The sequence below is a fragment of the Pezoporus flaviventris genome, unplaced genomic scaffold (genome assembly GCF_033815535.1).
Source record: "Pezoporus flaviventris isolate CSIRO_AGI_PZ_B2104156 unplaced genomic scaffold, CSIRO_AGI_Pfla_v1 ptg000731l, whole genome shotgun sequence".
Classification (NCBI taxonomy): Eukaryota; Metazoa; Chordata; class Aves; order Psittaciformes; family Psittacidae; genus Pezoporus; species Pezoporus flaviventris.
The window spans coordinates 46968-66141 of NW_026893276.1; the positions used below are offsets into that span (position 1 = coordinate 46968).

General features: G+C 64.0%; 2 protein-coding genes across 2 annotated transcripts; one reads left to right on the forward strand and one right to left on the reverse strand.

Annotated features, from left to right (window-relative positions):
- Positions 1-1263: 1263 nt before the first annotated feature.
- Positions 1264-7888, reverse strand: MECP2 (methyl-CpG binding protein 2). The gene is given in 11 exon segments (XM_061444204.1): positions 1264-1391; positions 1394-1491; positions 1493-1931; positions 1934-2170; positions 2173-2395; positions 2397-2441; positions 2443-2710; positions 4266-4318; positions 4320-4399; positions 4402-4604; positions 7827-7888. Coding segments are annotated over 10 exon segments (1743 nt in total). The 5' UTR covers positions 4574-4604; positions 7827-7888.
- A 2152-nt stretch (positions 7889-10040) lies between these two features.
- Positions 10041-17236, forward strand: LOC133264265 (blue-sensitive opsin-like). The gene is made up of 5 exons (XM_061444206.1): positions 10041-10415; positions 12371-12539; positions 14021-14186; positions 14862-15101; positions 17107-17236. The coding sequence occupies exons 1-5, from the start codon at positions 10043-10045 to the stop codon at positions 17233-17235; spliced, it is 1077 nt and encodes a 358-aa protein (XP_061300190.1). The 5' UTR covers positions 10041-10042; the 3' UTR covers position 17236.
- Positions 17237-19174: the final 1938 nt, after the last annotated feature.

The following is a 19174-nucleotide window of genomic DNA, read 5'->3' on the forward strand; positions in this document are numbered from 1 at the left end:
GCAGAGCCATTGGTGCACACAGATTTATAGATCACTCCAGCACAGACACAGAGCCCGGGGGGAGGGGGGAGAGGGGCACCGGGGGGGCCTTGGCGACGCGAGGGGGGGAGGGGGGGACCTAAAAACATGGGGGGGGAGGGTGGGCGGCGCCTTGGACCCCCAAGAAGGAGGCAGAGCCGAGGGGGTTTCATGTAAATTTATAAGGCAAAATCTCCTCGCGCCACTAACGAATAAATAGGTGCGACCCCCCCCACCCCCCATGGAACCTCCCCTCCCCGGGCCCCCCCATGGAACCGCCCCCCCCCCCCCGGGCCCCTCCTGCCCCTGGCGCCGCGGGTCCCGTCCCATCCCCCCCCCGTTATTGCCTTGAGGAGCCGGGACCGGGAGGGGGGAGGGGGGTGGAAGAACTAAAGGGGGGCCCCCCCGGGCTGGGAACCTCCCCCCAGTGACTCCCCATTGGTCAGCTGGGTCCCACACGCTCACGCCTGATTGGCTCCTGCCCGCCCCCTCCTGCCCCGGCACGCGTCGCTGCTGATTGCTCTGGAGCACTGCCCGCCGCAAGCGGCCGCCGGCTCTGATTGGCTCCAAAGCGGATCCTTACCCCCCCCACACACGCACACAACCCAATGGTTGCTCCTGATTGGCTCCAGAACTCGATCCCGCCGTCAGGTCACAGACTCTCCTGATTGGCTCTAAACGAGATCCCTTCCCGCCCACAGTCTCCCTGATTGGCTCCAGACTCGTCTCTCCTGGTTGGTTCCAGACCAGATCCCGCCCCAACCCACCGCGACTCCTGATTGGACAGAGACCAGGTCCACCCTCCAACCCCAAACCACCACTGATTGGCTACTGACTGGAGTGACCCAGAATCTGCCCGCCCCCGAGGCCCTCTGATTGGCTGACCCCAAACCCCCTCCAGCCACTCAGCGCTCCACATGGACCCGCCTCCCCCGCTCCTGATTGGCTCAGCCGTGGATCCCTCCCAAAAGCTGCCGATTGGCTCCACACCAGATCCCGCCCATTAACAACTCCTGATTGGCTCCAGGCCGGACCCCAGCCAAGCTGAAAGCGGCTCCCGATTGGCTCCCATCCCTTTCAAACACCCCTGCTGATTGGCTGCGGAGTGGATCCCAACTCCATCCCGATTGGCTCCGCCACAACACCCTCTCCTGATTGGCTCAACGCTGGATCCCCTCAATGCCAAACCACTCCCGATTGGCTCCTCCTTGGCCCCCACTGGACGGCGGCGCCCCCCGGCCCCCCTTAGTGCAAATGGTTCCTACCTAAAAACGCGGGAACGGAACTGGAAGAACGAATGAAGCGGCGGCGCTAGGGGAGGGGCGGACCCCGACCCCCCCATGGCCCCGGAGCCCCCTTCACCCCCCCACATCAGGGGGGGGTCCCCGGGGCCACCCCCCCCCTTTAGTGCTTGTGGGGGGGCCCTCGCTGTGCTTCTCGGTCATAGACGGGGGGGGGGGGCTGGGATGGGGGAGGGGGCTCAGGGTGATGGAGCTGGGGGGAGGGGGGGCGATGGGGGGGGACGGGGTGGGTCCATGTGTCCATCCTGGGTCCGTGATTGGTTGGCTCACAGTCAGCTGACCCGCTCGGGCACAGGCGTCCTGGTGTCGACCGCCTCGTCGCGGGGGGGGCGGCGGGCGGCGGCCGCGGCACCGCGGCGCTGGGCGGGGGAGGGGGCGGCGGCGCCGACGAGGACGAGCACGAGGAGGAGGAGGACGAGGACGAGGATGAGGACGAGGAGGAGGAGGAGGAAGCAGCGTCCTTGGGCTCGGGCTCCCCCCCCGGCGCCCGGCCCAACGGAGTCTTTGCCGTGGCGCAGCCGTCGGGGGCGGCCGCGGCGCCGCGGTGCTGGGAGCAGCCGCTGCAGTCCTGTGCCGCCGGGGGGGCGGCGCTGCCGCTGTCCTTGGGGCTGCCCGGGGGGGCTCGCTCGGCACCGGCGACCCCCCCAGCTCCCTCCTGCCGGGCGCCGGCACCGCGGCACCGCCGCCACCGCGACCCTTGGGGCTGCCGCGGGCGGCGCGGGGGCCGCGGGGGCCGCGCTCGGGCGGCGCCGGCGCCGGTTTGGCCGCTTCCAGCAGCGCCGGCTCCCGCGTCTTCCTCTTCTTGATGGGCAGCACCGTCTCCTGCACCGCGGGCGCCGCCGCCGCCGCCGCCTTCTTCTTGCTTCGGCCGCCGCCGCCAACGCCGCCGCTCCGCTGCCGGTGCCGGCGCCACCGGGCCCGGTTCCCGCCGCCGGTTTGCGGCCCCGCTTCTTGGGCGCTCCCCCGTGCCGGTCGGGCTCCGCTTTCCGCTTGCGGCCCGGGCGCTTCACGGCCAGGACCTGCGCCGAGGTGGTGGCGGCTCCGGCACCGGCGTCGCCGCGCGCGCCGCCCGCGAACCGGCATCTTCACGAGCAGCTTGGCCGGGCTCTTCTCCAGCGCCCCCCCCGCGCTTGGGCAGCGCCGGGGCCGCCTCGGCCGCCACCGCCTTGGGGGCTTTGGGGGCGCCGCTGCCCTTGGGGCGGCCGCGGCCGCGCCCGGTGCCCGCGCTCTTGGCGCCTTTGGGCTTCTTGGGCGGGCGCTGCTCGCGCCGCGAGGGGCTCCCCCGCCCGGTGACGGTGAAGTCGAAGTCGTTGGGGTCCAGCGAGGTGTCCCCGACCTTCTCGAAGTACGCCACGAGCTCCACCTTGGACCGGAACGCTTTGCCCTGGGGGCTGCGGCGCCGACGTCAGCCACCGCGGCCGCCGCGCCCGGCAACCGCGGCAAGCACGGGCCAGTGCGTCCCAGGACCCTACCGGTTACCACCCCAATACACCCCAATACATCCCAGGACCCTACTGGTACCATCCCAATGCATCCTCATGCATCCCAGTGCTTCCCAACGCAAATCATAGCAACCCAGAGCATGCCAATGCATCCCAGTACCCTACTGGTACCTAACTAGTGCACTCCAGTGCACCCCAATATATCCCGATGCATCTCGATACCATTCTCATACCATCCCGATGCTTCCCAGTGCACCCACAGCGCACCCCAGTACCCTACTGGTACCCAATCAGTGCGTCCCAATGCACCCCGATATCATCCCGATGCATCGCAGTGCACTTCAGCACCCTACTGGTACCTACTCGTGCGCTCCGATGCATCCCACTGTATCCTAGTGCATCCCGGTATCATCCCCGTGCATCTGATGCTATCCCAGTACCATCCCAAAGCATCCCCATGCATCCCAATACCATCCTGGTACCATCCTGATGCACCCCAGCGTGCAACAGTGCACCCCAGAACCCTACTGGTACCCAACTAGTGCGCCCCAATGCATCCCAATGCATCTCAGTGCACCACAGTACCATACTGGTATCCAGCTACTGCGCCCCAATGCATCCTGATGCATCCCAGTACCCTACTGGTACACAACTAGCACGTCCCAGTGCATCCTGACACCATCCCAGTACCACCCGATGCCTCCCACCATGCTCCGCTCCCATCCTGGCTGCATCCCGGTGCCTCCCATCCCAGTGCATCTCATCCCCGGTGCCTCCCATCCCATTCCCATCCTGGACGCATCCCATCCCCATCCCATCGCCATCCTGGCTGCATCCGGGTGCCTCGCATCCCATCCCCATCCCCATCGCCATCCCGGACGCATCCATCCCCATCCCATCGCCATCCTGGACGCATCCCATCCCATCGCCATCCTGGACGCATCCCATCCCCATCCCATCGCCATCCTGGCTGCATCCCGGTGCCTCCCATCCCATCCCCATCCCATCGCCATCCTGGACGCATCCCATCCCCATCCCGGCTGCATCCCGGTGCCTCCCATCCCATCCCCATCCCATCACCATCCTGGACGCATCCCATCCCCATCCCATCGCCATCCTGGCTGCATCCCGGTGCCTCCCATCCCATCCCCATCCCATCGCCATCCTGGACGCATCCCATCCCCATCCCGGCTGCATCCCGGTGCCTCCCATCCCATCCCCATCCCATCACCATCCTGGACGCATCCCATCCCCATCCCATCGCCATCCTGGACGCATCCCATCGCCATCCCGGCTGCATCCCGGTGCCTCCCATCCCATCCCCATCCCATCACCATCCTGGACGCATCCCATCGCCATCCCGGCTGCATCCCGGTGCCTCCCATCCCATCCCCATCCCATCGCCATCCTGGACGCATCCCATCGCCATCCCGGCTGCATCCCGGTGCCTCCCATCCCAGCCCGTCCCCACCGCGGTGCCCCCCGGCTGCCGCCCCGGGCTCACTTGATCAGGTAGACGTCGTACTTCCCGGCGGAGCGGCCGGACTTGCGCTGCTTTCAGCTTGCGGGTCCAGCCCTCGGGCAGGGTGGGATCCTCGTACATGGGCCCGCGGTCCCGGATGATCGAGCGCCGCTGCTGGGTGACGCCGACGCCTCCGGAGCCGCCGGCGCCGCCGCCGCCGCCCCCTCCGAGCTCTCGGCCTTGCCGGCCTCGGCCGGCTCCGACGACGGCGGCGCCGGCTCCGGTTCCGGCTCCGGCTCCTCCCGGCGCTCCCGCTTCAGCTTCTTGGCCTTGGGCGCCCGCTCCCGCATCGCCGAGAGCGGCTCCTCCGGCTTCTCCTCCCTGCGGGTGGGCGGGACGGGGTTGGGTGAGGGATACGGGGGTGCGGCGTGGGACGTTGGATACGGGATATGGGATACGGGGGTGCGGTGTGGGACGTTGGATACAGGGATATGGGATACGGGGTGCGGTGTGGGACGTTGGATACGGGATATGGGATACGGGGGTGCGGTGTGGGACGTTGGATACGGGATATGGGATACGGGGGTGCGGTGCGGGACGTTGGATACGGGATATGGGATACGGGGGTGCGGTGTGGGACGTTGGATACGGATATGGGATACGGGGGTGCGGTGTGGGACGTTGGATCCGGGATATGGGATACGGGGTGCGGTGTGGGACGTTGGATACGGGTATGGGATACGGGGGTGCGGTGTGGGACGTTGGATACGGGATATGGGATACGGGGGTGCGGTGTGGGACGTTGGATACGGGATATGGGATACGGGGGTGCGGTGTGGGACGTTGGATACGGGATATGGGATACGGGGGTGCGGTGTGGGACGTTTGGATACGGGGCATGGATACGGGGGTGCGGTGTGGGACGTTGGATACGGGGCATGGGATACGGGGGTGCGGTGTGGGACGTTGGATACGGGATATGGGATACGGGGGTGCGGTGCGGGACGTTGGATACGGGATATGGGATACGGGGGTGCGGTGCGGGACGTTGGATACGGGATATGGGATACGGGGGTGCGGTGTGGGACGTTGGATACGGGTATGGGATACGGGGGTGCGGTGCGGGACGTTGGATACGGGATATGGGATACGGGGGTGCGGTGCGGGACGTTGGATACGGGATATGGGATACGGGGGTGCGGTGCGGGACGTTGGATACGGGATATGGGATACGGGGGTGCGGTGTGGGACGTTGGATACGGGGCATGGGATACGGGGGTGCGGTGTGGGACGTTGGATACGGGATACGGGGGTGCGGTGTGGGACGTTGGATACAGGATACGGGGGTGCGGTGTGGGGTATGGGGTATGGGATACAGGTGTGGGACATTGGATACGGGATACAGGGGTGCAGTGTGGGTATGGGATATGGGATACAGGTATGGGATGTGGATACGGGATAAGGGTGTGCGGTATTGGGGTATGGGATATGGGATGAGGGATATGGGTATGGGGTATGGAATGTGGATACGGGATAAGGATATAGAGCATGGGATATGAGTATGGGATAAGGGATAGGGATACGGGGTAAGGGATGTCAGACGCAGGACATGGGTATGGGATGCGGAATAAGGGATATAGATACGGGATATAGCATAAGGGGACGGGATGTGGGGTGTGGGATGTGGGATATGGGATGGGGACATGGGGTATGGGGATGTGGGAGACGGATACGGGACACAGGACCCGGATCCGGACCCAGGCCATGGGTCACGGACCATGGATATGGCCTAGGGGCCATGGGGGATCCCCTAAACCAGCCCCCACAGAGGCTCCCCCCCCGGGCCCATCCCATAATGACCCCCCTGGGGTTGAGCCCCATGGGACACGGGGCGGGAAGCGCCAGCTCCGGGATGTGGGATCGCCGGGAAGAGCTGGATGTGGGGCCGGGAATGGGGATGGAGCCCGGAGCTGGTGGACCGGGATGCTCCCTATGGATGCTCCCCATGGGATGCTCCCTATGGGATGCTCCCTATGGGATGTCAATATGGATGCTCCCATGGGATGCTCCCTATGGATGCTCCTATGGGATGCCTCCCCATGGGATGCTCCCTATGGGATGTTCCCTATGGATGTTCCCCATGGGATGCTCCCTAGGGATGCTCCCAATGGGATGTTCCCTATGGATGTTCCCCATGGGATGCTTCCCTAGGGATGCTCCCAATGGGATGTCCGTTGGGATTGTTCCCTACAGATGCTCCTATGGGATGTTCCCTAAGGATGTTCCTGTGGGATGTTCCCTATGGATACTCCCTATGGGATGTTCCCTATTGGGTGCTCCCAATGGATGCTCCCGATGGGATGCTCCAGGTGTCGGGCTCATCCCGAGCCACCGGGATGCTTCGGCCGGAGCCGGGATCGGGTCCATGGCACCGGGAGCAGCAATTTGGGGGATTTTGGGACTTTCGGGATCGTTGGGCGGGAATTTGGGGCTGCTTTCGGTGTTTCCCAGGGCTTGGGCCCCATTTGGGGGCGTTTCAGGGCGATTTGGGCTGTTTCGGAGCCCCGCGGCTGGGATGGGCTCAGGCTCATTTTGGGGGCGATCGGGGGGGTTTTGGGCACACCGGACGGGGCGGATTTTGGGGCGATTCAGGGTGATTCGGGCACCGCGGGAGGGCCGCAGTTTGGGGTGGTTCGGGCTGCTCCGGGCCGCAGCGCTCGGGAGCGTTTTGGGGGGATTCAGGGTAATCTGGGGGGATTTGGGGCACCCCCCGGGCCACATTTTTGGGGTGATTTGGGCTGGTTTGGGGCCCAAGGGGAGCGCCGCGGCCGGGAGCATTTTGGAGCGATTCGGGGCATTTTGGGCCCCGCACGAGCGCTGTTTTGGGCTCATTTGGGCTCTTTTGGGGTGTTTTGGGGCGCCGCGGCCGCAAACATTTTGGGGTGATTCGGGCTATTTCAGGGCGCAGCCCCCGAGCTCCGTCTTGGGGTGAATTCAGTGCTTTGGGTGTTTTCGGGTTTTGGGGGGCACCGCGACTGGGGGGGGGGTATCCCATAAGGGGGCGGGGTCGCCATTCCCCGGCCTGCGAAGGGGGGGTCCCCATTGGGGGTCCCCATGAAAGGACACGGAAAGGGGGGAAGGGGTCCCCATTGGGGGGATCGGGCCCAGACCACGCCCCCCTCGGGGGTTCCCGCTCTCGGGGCGCACTCGGGGGGGGGTCTCGCGCCGGGGGGGCCGCTCCCGTCCCCGCTCCCCGTTCCCGGGGGGGCCGCGGCCGTTTGTGACGCAACTCGGAGCGCGTCCCCCCCCCCCTCCCCCCCGCCCCCCCCCTTCCTCCCTTCACCACCCCCCCCTCCCCCCTTCCCCTCCCCGTTCCTCCCGTTCCCGCCCGGGCGCGCGCGCACGGCGGGGAAACGGGGGGGGGCCGTGGGCGGGGAAATTGGGGGGGGGGGCGCGCGGGGTCTCGCGGCGGCGCGCGCGCGGGAAAACAAGCGGCGGGACCCCCCCCTCCCTCTCTCCATTTACAGCCCCCCCCCCCCCCCTCACCTCCTCCTCCTCTTCCCCCCCCCCCCCCCCGCCCCCCCGCCCCCCCCGGGCACTCACAGCCTCTCCCCGGCCCCGCTCGGCCGCCGCCATTTTCTTCGCAGCGAAGAACCCGCTGGGGGGGGGGGGGGGGGACGGACGCGAAGGGGGGGGGGGGGGGGACGCGGACGGGGGGGGGGGGGGGGGGAACGCGGAGAGAAAGTGGGGGGGGGCCCCGAACGGAGCCCGAGAGCGAACCCGGAGCGCCCCGCGCCCCGCCCTGCCCGCGCCGCGATTGGCTGCGGCGGCCGCCGCTCCGAGCGCCGCAGAGCGCTGATTGGCTGCCGAGCGCCGCCCCGCCCCCGGCGTGGGAGGGGCCGGCGCGCTCCCGGCGGCCGTTGGAATTGGCGGGAAGCGCTGTCATTACGGCGCGCCAAAGGGGGCGGGGCCGGCCGAGCGCGCGCAGCCGCCCGTTGGGCCCGCGCTGGGACGGGGAGAGCGGATTGGTCGGGAGAGGTGACCGTCACCTGACGTCACCAAGCGGGGGGCGGGGCAAGGGACGCGTTTTCCCCCCCACACCCCCTCCGCGATCGCGTTTGAAACGCAACGGCCGGAACGGGCCGGGGGGCGGGGCCGCCGCTGCCCCCCAAGTGCGTCCGGTGTCCCCCAAGTGCCGCCCCTGCCCCACTGGAGCCGCCGCTGCCCCATAGGCGCCTCCTCGGCTTCCCCGCGGCGACTGGAGCTGCCCCATGGCTGCCCCATGGCTGCCCCATGGCTGCCCCATAGACACCACCCCCCCGCCCCTCCCTGGGCATGGCAGCCCCACACCTGGAGCCACACGGACACAAGTTACTGGCGCTATTGGCCCCAGTGCTCCCAGTCTGTCCCCCCCACCCCCCAATGGGGCAGCCCCACAGCACCCCCATCGGGGCCGGAATCGTGTCAGCTCCGGTTGGGATTTACCCCTAATCCCAGCCCAGGATCCGCTTAAGGCCGGGATTAAGGCGCTGCTCAGGCTGACACCCATGGGTGCTGCCCCCCTCCCCCCCCGCACCAGGGACCCCACCCCATTGACCACATGGACCCCCCCCATTGGACCCCATTGTCCCCGCACCCCCCGGATTTGGGGGTGCAGGGGGGGGGGACGCAGGACAGGGTAACTTTTGGGGTGCTGGGGGGGGTTTGGGGTTCCCATTGGCGCCCATTGGAGGCACCGGGGGCTGGCACGGCCGCTCCTGGTGCTGATCCCGGTGCTGATCCCGGTTTGATCCCGGCCTCATCCCGGCGCTGATCCCGATTACCGTCCCCAAAGCCGCTTCCCGGGTGCTAAAACCAGGATGAGCCGGATCGGCCCCGGGGGATAAAAGGGTCCCCCAGAGCCCCCGACCCAACCCCATCCATTGGGCCTGGTACCCGCCACCGCGCATCTGCTTCTGTGCCCTCCATCCCATCCCATCCCATCCATCCTTGTGTCCATCCCATCCATCCCATCCCAAATCCTCATCCCTGAGCTCATTCATCCATCCATTCCAAATTCCCATCCCTCCATCTCATTCCATCTGTCTAAACCCCTCATCCCTGTATCTATCCATCCCCAAGCTCTACCCAGGTGTCCATCCATCCCATCCCATCCATCCCTGTGCTCATCCATCCCAAATCTCCATCCCTCTGCCCATCCATTCCATCACACCCATCCCAAAGACTCATCCCTGTGTCCATCCATCCCATCCCAATCCTATCCCATCAATCCCATCCATCCCATCCGTCCATCCCAATCCCATCCCATCCGTCCCATCCCAATCCCATCCCACCCATCCCATCCCAATCCATCCCATCCATCCATCCCAATCCATCCCACCCATCCCATCCCAATCCATCCCATCCATCCCATCCCAATCCATCCCACCCATCCATCCCAATCCCATCCCATTTGTCCCATCCCAATCCCATCCCATCTGTCCCATCCCAATCCCATCCCATCCGTCCCATCCCAATCCATCCCAATCCCATCCCATCCATCCCATCCCAATCCATCCCATCCATCCCATCCCATCCAATCCATCCCACCCATCCCATCCCAATCCCATCCATCCCATCCCAATCCCAATCCCATCCATCCCAATCCCGTCCCATCCATCCCATCCATCCCATACCAATCCATCCCATCCATCCCATCCCATCCAATCCATCCCACCCATCCCATCCCAATCCCATCCATCCCACCCATCCCATCCCAATCCCATCCCAACCCACCCCATTCATCACATCCAATCCAACCCCCCCCACCCCCCCCAGCCATGCCCCCCTCCGATGACCTCCCCGAGGATTTCTTCCTGCCGGTGCCCGTGCCGGGGGGGAACGCGTCGGCGCTGAGCCCGTTCCTGGTGCCGCAGACGCACCTGGGCAGCGCGGGGCTCTTCGCGGCCATGGCCGCCTTCATGGTGGCGCTGGTGGCGCTGGGCGTGCCGGTGAACGCGCTCACCATCGCCTGCACCGCGCGGTTCCGCAAGCTCCGCTCGCACCTCAACTACATCCTGGTGAACCTGGCCCTGGCCAACCTGCTCGTGCTGCTCGTGGGCTCCACCACCGCCGCCTACAGCTTCGCCAGCACCTACTTCGTGCTGGGGCCCACCGCCTGCAAGGTGGAGGGCTTCATGGCCACCCTCGGAGGTGGGGGAGGGGGCGCTGGGCTGGGGATGGGGATGGTGGGGATGGGGTGGGGGGGGGGGGGGAATGGGGGTGATGGGGTGGGGATGGGGTGGGGTGGGGATGGGGATAGGATGTGGATGGGGTGGGGATGGGGATAGGATGGGGATGGGGTGGGGTGGGGTGGGAATGGGGGTGATGGGGTGGGGATGGGGATGGGGTGGGGATGGGGTGGGGATGGGGAAGGGGTGGGATGAGGATGTGATGGGGATGGGATGGGGTGGGGTGGGGTGAGGTGGGGAATGGGGGTGATGGGGTGGGGATGGGGAAGGAAATGGGATGGGGTGGGGTGGGGATGGGGGTGATGGGATGGGGGGGGATGGGGTGGGGTGGGGGCGGGGTGGGGGATGGGGGTGATGGGATGGGGGTGACAGGGATGGGGTGGGGGTGATGGGAATGGGATGGAGATGTTGGGAATGGGATGGGGGTGATAGGAATAGGATGGGGGCATGGGGATGGGATGGGGGTGATGGGGATGGGATGGGGGTGATGTGGGGATGGGGTGGGGGTGATGTGGGGATGGGGTGGGGGTGATGTGGGGATGGGATGTGGTGCAGAAGGACACAGGAGCATGGAGATGTTGGGAAAGGAGATGTTGGGGTGGGAATGGGGGGGATGAGGGTGATGGAGATGGTGGGGATGGGGCAGGGGTGATGGGGATGGGGGTGCTAGGAATGGAGGCTGTGGGATGTGGGTGATGGGAATGGGAATGGGGGGAATGGGGGTGTTGGTGATGGGGATGTTGGGAGCGGGGGCCGTGGGTGTGCGGGGTGTTGATGGTGGGGACACATGAATGTGGCTGTGGTGTCACTGTGCTGGTGTCCTGTGTCCTATGTCCCTGTCCCATATCCCGTATCCATGTCTCCCTGTCCCATATCCCATATCCATGTCTCCCTGTCCCATATCCCATATCCATGTCTCCCTGTCCCATATCCCGTATCCATGTCTCCCTGTCCCATATCCCATATCCATGTCTTCCTATCCCATGTCCATGTCCCATATCCCATATCCATGTCTCCCTGTCCCATATCCCATATCCATGTCTCCCTATCCCATATCCCATGTCCATGTCTCCCTGTCCCATGTCCATGTCTCCCTATCCCATATCCCATGTTCATGTCTCCCTGTCCCATATCCCATATCCATGTCTCCCTGTCCCATGTTGCTATCCCTATCCCATATCCCTGTACCCCCTATCCCTGTATCCCATATATTCTGTATCTCCCATACCTCCCATATCTCCCATGTCTGCCATATGTCCCATGTATCCCATCATGTATCCCATGTATCCCATGTGTCCCATGACGTATCCCATGATGCACGCCATGATGTACCACATGATGTATCCCATGTATCCCCTCATGTATCCCTCCATGTACCCCATGACGTACCCATGACGTCCCCATGACGTACCCCATGACGTCCCCATGACGTCCCAATGACGTCCCAATGATGTCCCCATGATGTACCCATGACGTCCCCATGACGTACCCCATGATGTCCCCATGACGTCCCAATGACATACCCATGACGTACCCATGACGTCCCCATGACGTCCCCATGACGTCCCAATGACGTCCCAATGATGTCCCCATGATGTACCCATGACGTCCCCATGACGTACCCCATGATGTCCCCATGACGTCCCAATGACATACCCATGACGTACCCATGACGTCCCCATGACGTACCCATGACGTACCCCATGATGTCCCCATGATGTCCCAATGACATACCCATGACGTCCCCATGACGTCCCCATGACGTCCCAATGACGTCCCCATGATGTACCCATGACGTCCCCATGACGTACCCATGACGTACCCATGACGTCCCAATGACGTCCCCATGATGTCCCCCATGCCGTGACCCCGCTGCCCCCATGCCGTGACCCCGCTGCCCCCATGCCGTGACCCCAGGCATGGTGAGCCTTTGGTCCCTGGCCGTGGTGGCCTTCGAGCGGTTCCTGGTTATCTGCAAGCCCCTGGGCTCCTTCTCCTTCCGGCCCGGGCACGCCCTGCTCGGCTGCGCCCTCACCTGGGCCTGCGGGCTGGCGGCGGCCGCGCCCCCGCTGCTGGGCTGGAGCCGGTAGGGGCGGGGCCCGAGGGGAGAGGGGCGGGGCTTGAGGGAACGGGCGGGGCCTGAGGGGAGAGGGGCGGGGCCCGGGGAAAGGGGCGGGGCTTGAAGGAAAGGGAGGTGCTTGAGGGGTGGAGGGGCGGGGCTCGATGAGGGGAGGGGCCTGGCTCGAAGGGCGGGGCTTCAGGTCTTAGCGCGTGTAGGACCATGGAGGAGCGCGTGTTGGAACGTGTGGGAGCGAGGTGCTGCGTTTTGGAGCATGTTGGCACATGTTGCATGCTATTACATGTGGACACGTTATCACATGTCTCATGTTATTCTGTGTTGTTGCGTGCTATTACAGGTTATTACATGTTGACACATGTTATCACATGTCTCATGTTATTCTGTGTTGTTGCGTGCTATTACAGGTTATTACATGTTGACACATGTTATCACGTCTCATGTCACATGTTGTTCTGTGTTGTTGCATACTATTACAGGTTATTACATGTTGTCATATATTATCACGTTATCACATGTTGTTCCATTTTATCCCATGTTGTCCCATGTTATCCCATTTTACCCCATGTTATCCCCATGTTACCCCGTGTTATCCCATGTTATCCAATGTTAACCTGTATTATCCCATGTTACCCCATGTTATCCTATGTTACCCCATGTTATTCCTTGTTACCCCATGTTACCCCATGTTATCCCATGTTATCCCATGTTCCCCCCATGTTCCCCCATGTTATCCCATGTTACCCCATGTTATCCCATGTTATCCCATGTTCCCCTGTGTTATCCCATGTTACCCTGTGTTCCCCCGTGTTATCCCATGTTCCCCCGTGTTCCCCCGTGTTATCCCATGTTATCCCATGTTCCCCCGTGTTATCCCATGTTACCCCGTGTTCCCCCGTGTTATCCCATGTTCCCCCGTGTTCCCCCGTGTTATCCCATGTTCCCCCGTGTTCCCCCATGTTATCCCATGTTCCCCCGTGTTATCCCATGTTACCCCGTGTTCCCCCATGTTCGCCCATGTTCCCCCATGTTATCCCGTGTTATCCCATGTTCCCCCGTGTTATCCCATGTTACCCCGTGTTCCCCCATGTTATCCCATGTTACCCCATGTTCCCCCATGTTATCCCATGTTCCCCCGTGTTATCCCATGTTATCCCATGTTATCCCATGTTATCCCATGTTCCCCTGTGTTATCCCATGTTATCCCATGTTCCCCTGTGTTCCCCCATGTTATCCCATGTTCCCCCATGTTATCCCATGTTATCCCATGTTATCCCATGTTATCCCATGTTACCCCGTGTTCCCCCGTGTTATCCCATGTTCCCCCGTGTTATCCCATGTTACCCCGTGTTCCCCCGTGTTATCCCGTGTTCCCCTGTGTTATCCCATGTTATCCCGTGTTCCCCCATGTTACCCCATGTTCCCCCATGTTATCCCATGTTATCCCATGTTCCCCCGTGTTCCCCGGTGTTGCCCCATGTCCCCCCCAGGTACATCCCCGAGGGGCTGCAGTGCTCCTGCGGCCCGGACTGGTACACGACCAACAACCGCTGGCACAACGAGTCCTACGTCCTCTTCCTCTTCCTCTTCTGCTTCGGCGTCCCCCTGAGCATCATCGTGTTCTGCTACGGCCGCCTGCTGCTCACCCTGCGCAAGGTGACCCCCAGCGCCCCCCATAGTGCTCCATGGACACCCCATAGCGCCCCACTGCCCCATTGCAGGTGGCGCGGCAGCAGGAGCACTCAGTGTTGGTGCTGTGGGTGCGGCTGCCCCATAGCGCCCCATAGCGCCCCATAGCGCCCCCCGTTGCAGGTGGCGCGGCAGCAGGAGCAGTCAGTGTTGGTGCTGTGGGTGTGGCTGCCCCATAGCGCCCCATAGCGCCCCATAGCGCCCCCCGTTGCAGGTGGCGCGGCAGCAGGAGCAGTCAGTGTTGGTGCTGTGGGTCTGGCTGCCCCATAGCGCCCCCCGTTGCAGGTGGCGCGGCAGCAGGAGCAGTCAGTGTTGGTGCTGTGGGTGTGGCTGCCCCATAGCGCCCCATAGCGCCCCGTTGCCCCCGTTGCAGGTGGCGCGGCAGCAGGAGCAGTCAGTGTTGGTGCTGTGGGTCTGGCTGCCCCATAGCGCCCCATAGCGCCCCCCGTTGCAGGTGGCGCGGCAGCAGGAGCAGTCAGTGTTGGTGCTGTGGGTCTGGCTGCCCCATAGCGCCCTATAGCGCCCCGTTGCCCCCGTGCAGGTGGCGCGGCAGCAGGAGCAGTCAGTGTTGGTGCTGTGGGTCTGGCTGCCCCATAGCGCCCCATAGCGCCCCATAGCGCCCCATAGCGCCCCCCGTTGCAGGTGGCGCGGCAGCAGGAGCAGTCCGCCAGCACGCAGAAGGCGGAGCGCGAGGTCACGCGCATGGTGGTGGTCATGGTCCTGGGCTTCCTCACGTGCTGGCTGCCCTACGCCGCCTTCGCCCTCTGGGCCGTCTCGCACCGCGGGCGCCCCCTCGAGCCCGCCCTCGCCTCCGTCCCGTCCGTGTTCTCCAAGGCCTCCACCGTTTACAACCCCGTCATCTACGTGCTCATGAACAAGCAGGTGGGGGAGGGGAGGGGGTCACAGGGACCGGGGGATGGGCGTCAAGAGGGACTATGGGGAATGGGGCGTCAACAGGGGCTGTGGAGGCTATGGGGGCCTATGGGGTGCACAGGGGGTCTATGGTGGGTCTGTGCGGGGCCATGGGGCTCTATGAGGTGTCTATGGGGGTCTACGAGGGTCTATGGGGTGGCTATGGGGCTCTATGGGGAGGCTATGGGGCTCTATGGGGAGGCTATGGGGCTCTATGGGGGTCTATGAGGTGGCTATGGGGCTCTATGGGGCTCTATGAGGTGTCTATGGGGGCTCTATGAGGGTCTATGGGGTGGCTATGGGGGCTCGATGGGGAGGCTATGGGGTTCTATGGGGGTCTATGACGTGGCTGTGGGGCTCTATGGGGAGGCTATGGGGCTCTATGGGGGTCTATGAGGTGGCTATGGGGCTCTATGGGGAGGCTATGGGGCTCTATGGGGCTCTATGAGGTGTCTATGGGGGCTCTATGAGGGTCTATGGGGTGGCTATGGGGCTCTATGGGGAGGCTATGGGGCTCTATGGGGCTCTATGAGGTGTCTATGGGGGCTCTATGAGGGTCTATGGGGTGGCTATGGGGCTCTATGGGGAGGCTATGGGGCTCTATGGGGGTCTATGAGGTGGCTATGGGGCTCTATGGGGAGGCTATGGGGCTCTATGGGGCTCTATGAGGTGTCTATGGGGGCTCTATGAGGGTCTATGGGGTGGCTATGGGGCTCTATGGGGAGGCTATGGGGCTCTATGGGGCTCTATGAGGTGTCTATGGGGGCTCTATGAGGGTCTATGGGGTGGCTATGGGGCTCTATGGGGAGGCTATGGGGCTCTATGGGGCTCTATGAGGTGTCTATGGGGGCTCTATGAGGGTCTATGGGGTGGCTATGGGGCTCTATGGGGAGGCTATGGAGCTCTATGGGGCTCTATGAGGTGTCTATGGGGGCTCTACGAGGGTCTATGGGGTGGCTATGGGGGCTCTATGGGGGTCTATGAGGTGGCTATGGGGCTCTATGAGGTGTCTATGAGGTGGCTATGAGGCTCTATGAGGGTCTATGGGGTGGCTATGGGGGCTCTATGAGGGTCTATGGGGTGGCTATGGGGGCTCTATGAGGGTCTATGGGGTGGCTATGGGGCTCTATGGGGAGGCTATGGGGCTCTATGGGGCTCTATGAGGTGTCTATGGGGGCTCTATGAGGGTCTATGGGGTGGCTATGGGGCTCTATGGGGAGGCTATGGGGCTCTATGGGGAGGCTATGGGGCTCTATGGGGAGGCTATGGGGCTCTATGGGGGTCTATGAGGTGGCTATGGGGCTCTATGGGGAGGCTATGGGGCTCTATGGGGGTCTATGAGGTGGCTATGGGGCTCTATGGGGAGGCTATGGGGCTCTATGGGGCTCTATGAGGTGTCTATGGGGGCTCTATGAGGGTCTATGGGGTGGCTATGGGGCTCTATGGGGAGGCTATGGGGCTCTATGGGGCTCTATGAGGTGTCTATGGGGGCTCTATGAGGGTCTATGGGGTGGCTATGGGGCTCTATGGGGAGGCTATGGGGCTCTATGGGGAGGCTATGGGGCTCTATGAGCGTCTATGAGGTGGCTATGGGGGCTCTATGGGGAGGCTATGGGGCTCTATGGGGGTCTATGAGGTGGCTATGGGGCTCTATGGGGAGGCTATGGGGCTCTATGGTTGTCTCTGTGGTGGCTGTGGGGCTCTATGAGGGTCTATGAGGTGGCTATGGGGCTCTATGGGGAGTCTGTGGGGCTCTATGGGGCTCTATGTGGTGGCTGTGGGGCTCTATGGGGCTCTATGGGGAGGCTGTGGGGCTCTATGAGGGTCTATGAGGTGGCTGTGGGGGCTCGATGGGGCTCTCTCGGTGCTCTATGGGGGTCTGTGGGGCTCTTTCTATGGGGTCTCTGTGGGGCGCTCTGTGGGGCGGGGGTCTGTATGACGTCACAGCCGCGGCGATGACGTCACGCCCCCCCAGTTCCGCTCGTGCATGCTGAAGCTCGTGTTCTGCGGGAGGAGCCCCCTGGCGGACGAGGACGACGCCTCCGGCTCCTCCCAGGCCACGCAGGTCTCGGCCGTCAGCAGCCAGGTCTCACCCGCCCCATAGCGGGACCCACGGCGGGGCCTGCCCCATCGCGGGACCCACGGCGCGACTGGACCCTGCCCCACGGCATCCTCTGCCCCCTGGGGCGACGTGTGGCTCCGGAGGGGGGATGCTGGGGGTGCCATGGGTCAGCCCCCCCGCCGCTCGCCGTGGGGCAGCCCCACGGATCCTGATGTACATAAACACACACACACAGCCCCCCCCCCGCAATAAACGCGGTGACGCTGCCTCCACCTCTGCCCCACGGGGAGCAACCCGAGACCCACAAGTGCCTCCTGCCCCCCAAGTGCCCACCAAGTGCTTCCTGACCCCAAGTGCGTCTCCAGTACCTCCCAAGCGCCTCCTGCCCCCCAAGTGCCCCCCAAGTGCCGCAGTGGGGCCGCGCGGCCGAGTCCTGCTGGTCCCGGGCTCTTTCCAGTGTAAAGAGCTCAGAACAAGCGGAATTCCAGTCGCACGGCCCCATAGCGCCCCATGGAGACTCATAGAGCCCCATAGCGCCCCATGGAGACTCATAGAGCCCCATAGCGCCCCATGGAGACTCATAGAGCCCCATAGCACCCCATGGAGACTCATAGAGACACACAGAGACCCATAGCACCCCATGGAGACCCATAGAGTCCCATAATGTCTCATAGAGACTCACAGAGACCCATAGAGACGGAGAGACACGTAGCAGCCGGTGGAGACCCATAGAGACCCATAGCACCCCACAGAGACCCACAGAGCTCCATAGAGACATAGCACCCCATGGAGACCCATAGTACCCCATAGAGACACATAGCGTCCCAGGGAGACCCATAGAGACAGAGACGCATAGTGCCCCATAGAGACCCATAGCTCCCCATAGAGAAACAGAGACCCATAGTGACCCACAGTGCCCCACACCGCCCCACAAGTGCCCCACAGTGACTCACAGCAGCCCCATAGCGACCCACTGCGTCCCGAAGGCATCCCCGTGGTGGTTGGTGGTGGCTCCGTGCAGCCTGCGACGCCCCACAGCAGCCCCATAGCACCCCATAGCGCCCCATAGCACCCTATAACTGCCCCACAGCAGCCCCATAGCAACCTATAACTGCCCCATAGCTCCCCACATCCTGCCCCACGGCGCTGCATCCCCCCCATGGGGCTCCCCTGGAGCGACCGGACAATCCGGCTTAGGGGGGGGGATTAGGGGCGGGTTTTGGGGCCCCCGCCCCCCCCATTAATCCCCATTTGCTCATTAGGGACGGGGCTATTTTAGGACCGGGGGGGTCCCCCCGCGCCCCACTTGGCCCCGCGCCGGGGGGGGGCCGGAACTCGCTGGGGGGCGGGGGGTGGGGTCATAGAGCGCGGTTATGGGGCAGGGTCATTGAACACAGGTGTGGGGCAGGGGGCGGGCAGCAGCCGCCTATGGGGTGAGAGGGACATCAGAGCCCGGATATGGGGCTGGCACCTCCCTAGGGGGTGGGGGGCTCCATAGAGCCTGGTTATGGGGTGGGAGGATCATAGAGCCTGGTTATGGGGCTAGCACCTGCCTATGGGGTCAGGGGCTCATAGAGCCTGGTTATGGGGCTGGGGGGTCATAGAGCCCAGTTATGGGACAGGGAGCTCATAGAGCCTGGTTATGGGGTGGGGGATCATAGGGCCTGGTTATGGGGCTGGGGGGGTCATAGAGCCTGCTTATGGGGGGGGGCACCCTACTATGGGGTGAGAGGGACCTTAGAACCCAGCTATGGGGTGGGGGGGCATAGCACCTGCTGTGGGGCAGAGGAGAGCCATAGAGCGCTGCTCTAGGGCAGGTCAGGTCCAGCACTGGCTGTGGGGCAGCGGGGGGCTCATCACCCCCTATATGTGGGTCAGGAGGGCCCCAGCACCCGCTATGGGGCAGGGGGGTTCATCACCCCCATATGTGGGTCAGGAAGGCCCCAGCACCCGCTATGGGGCAGGGGGGTTCATCACCCCC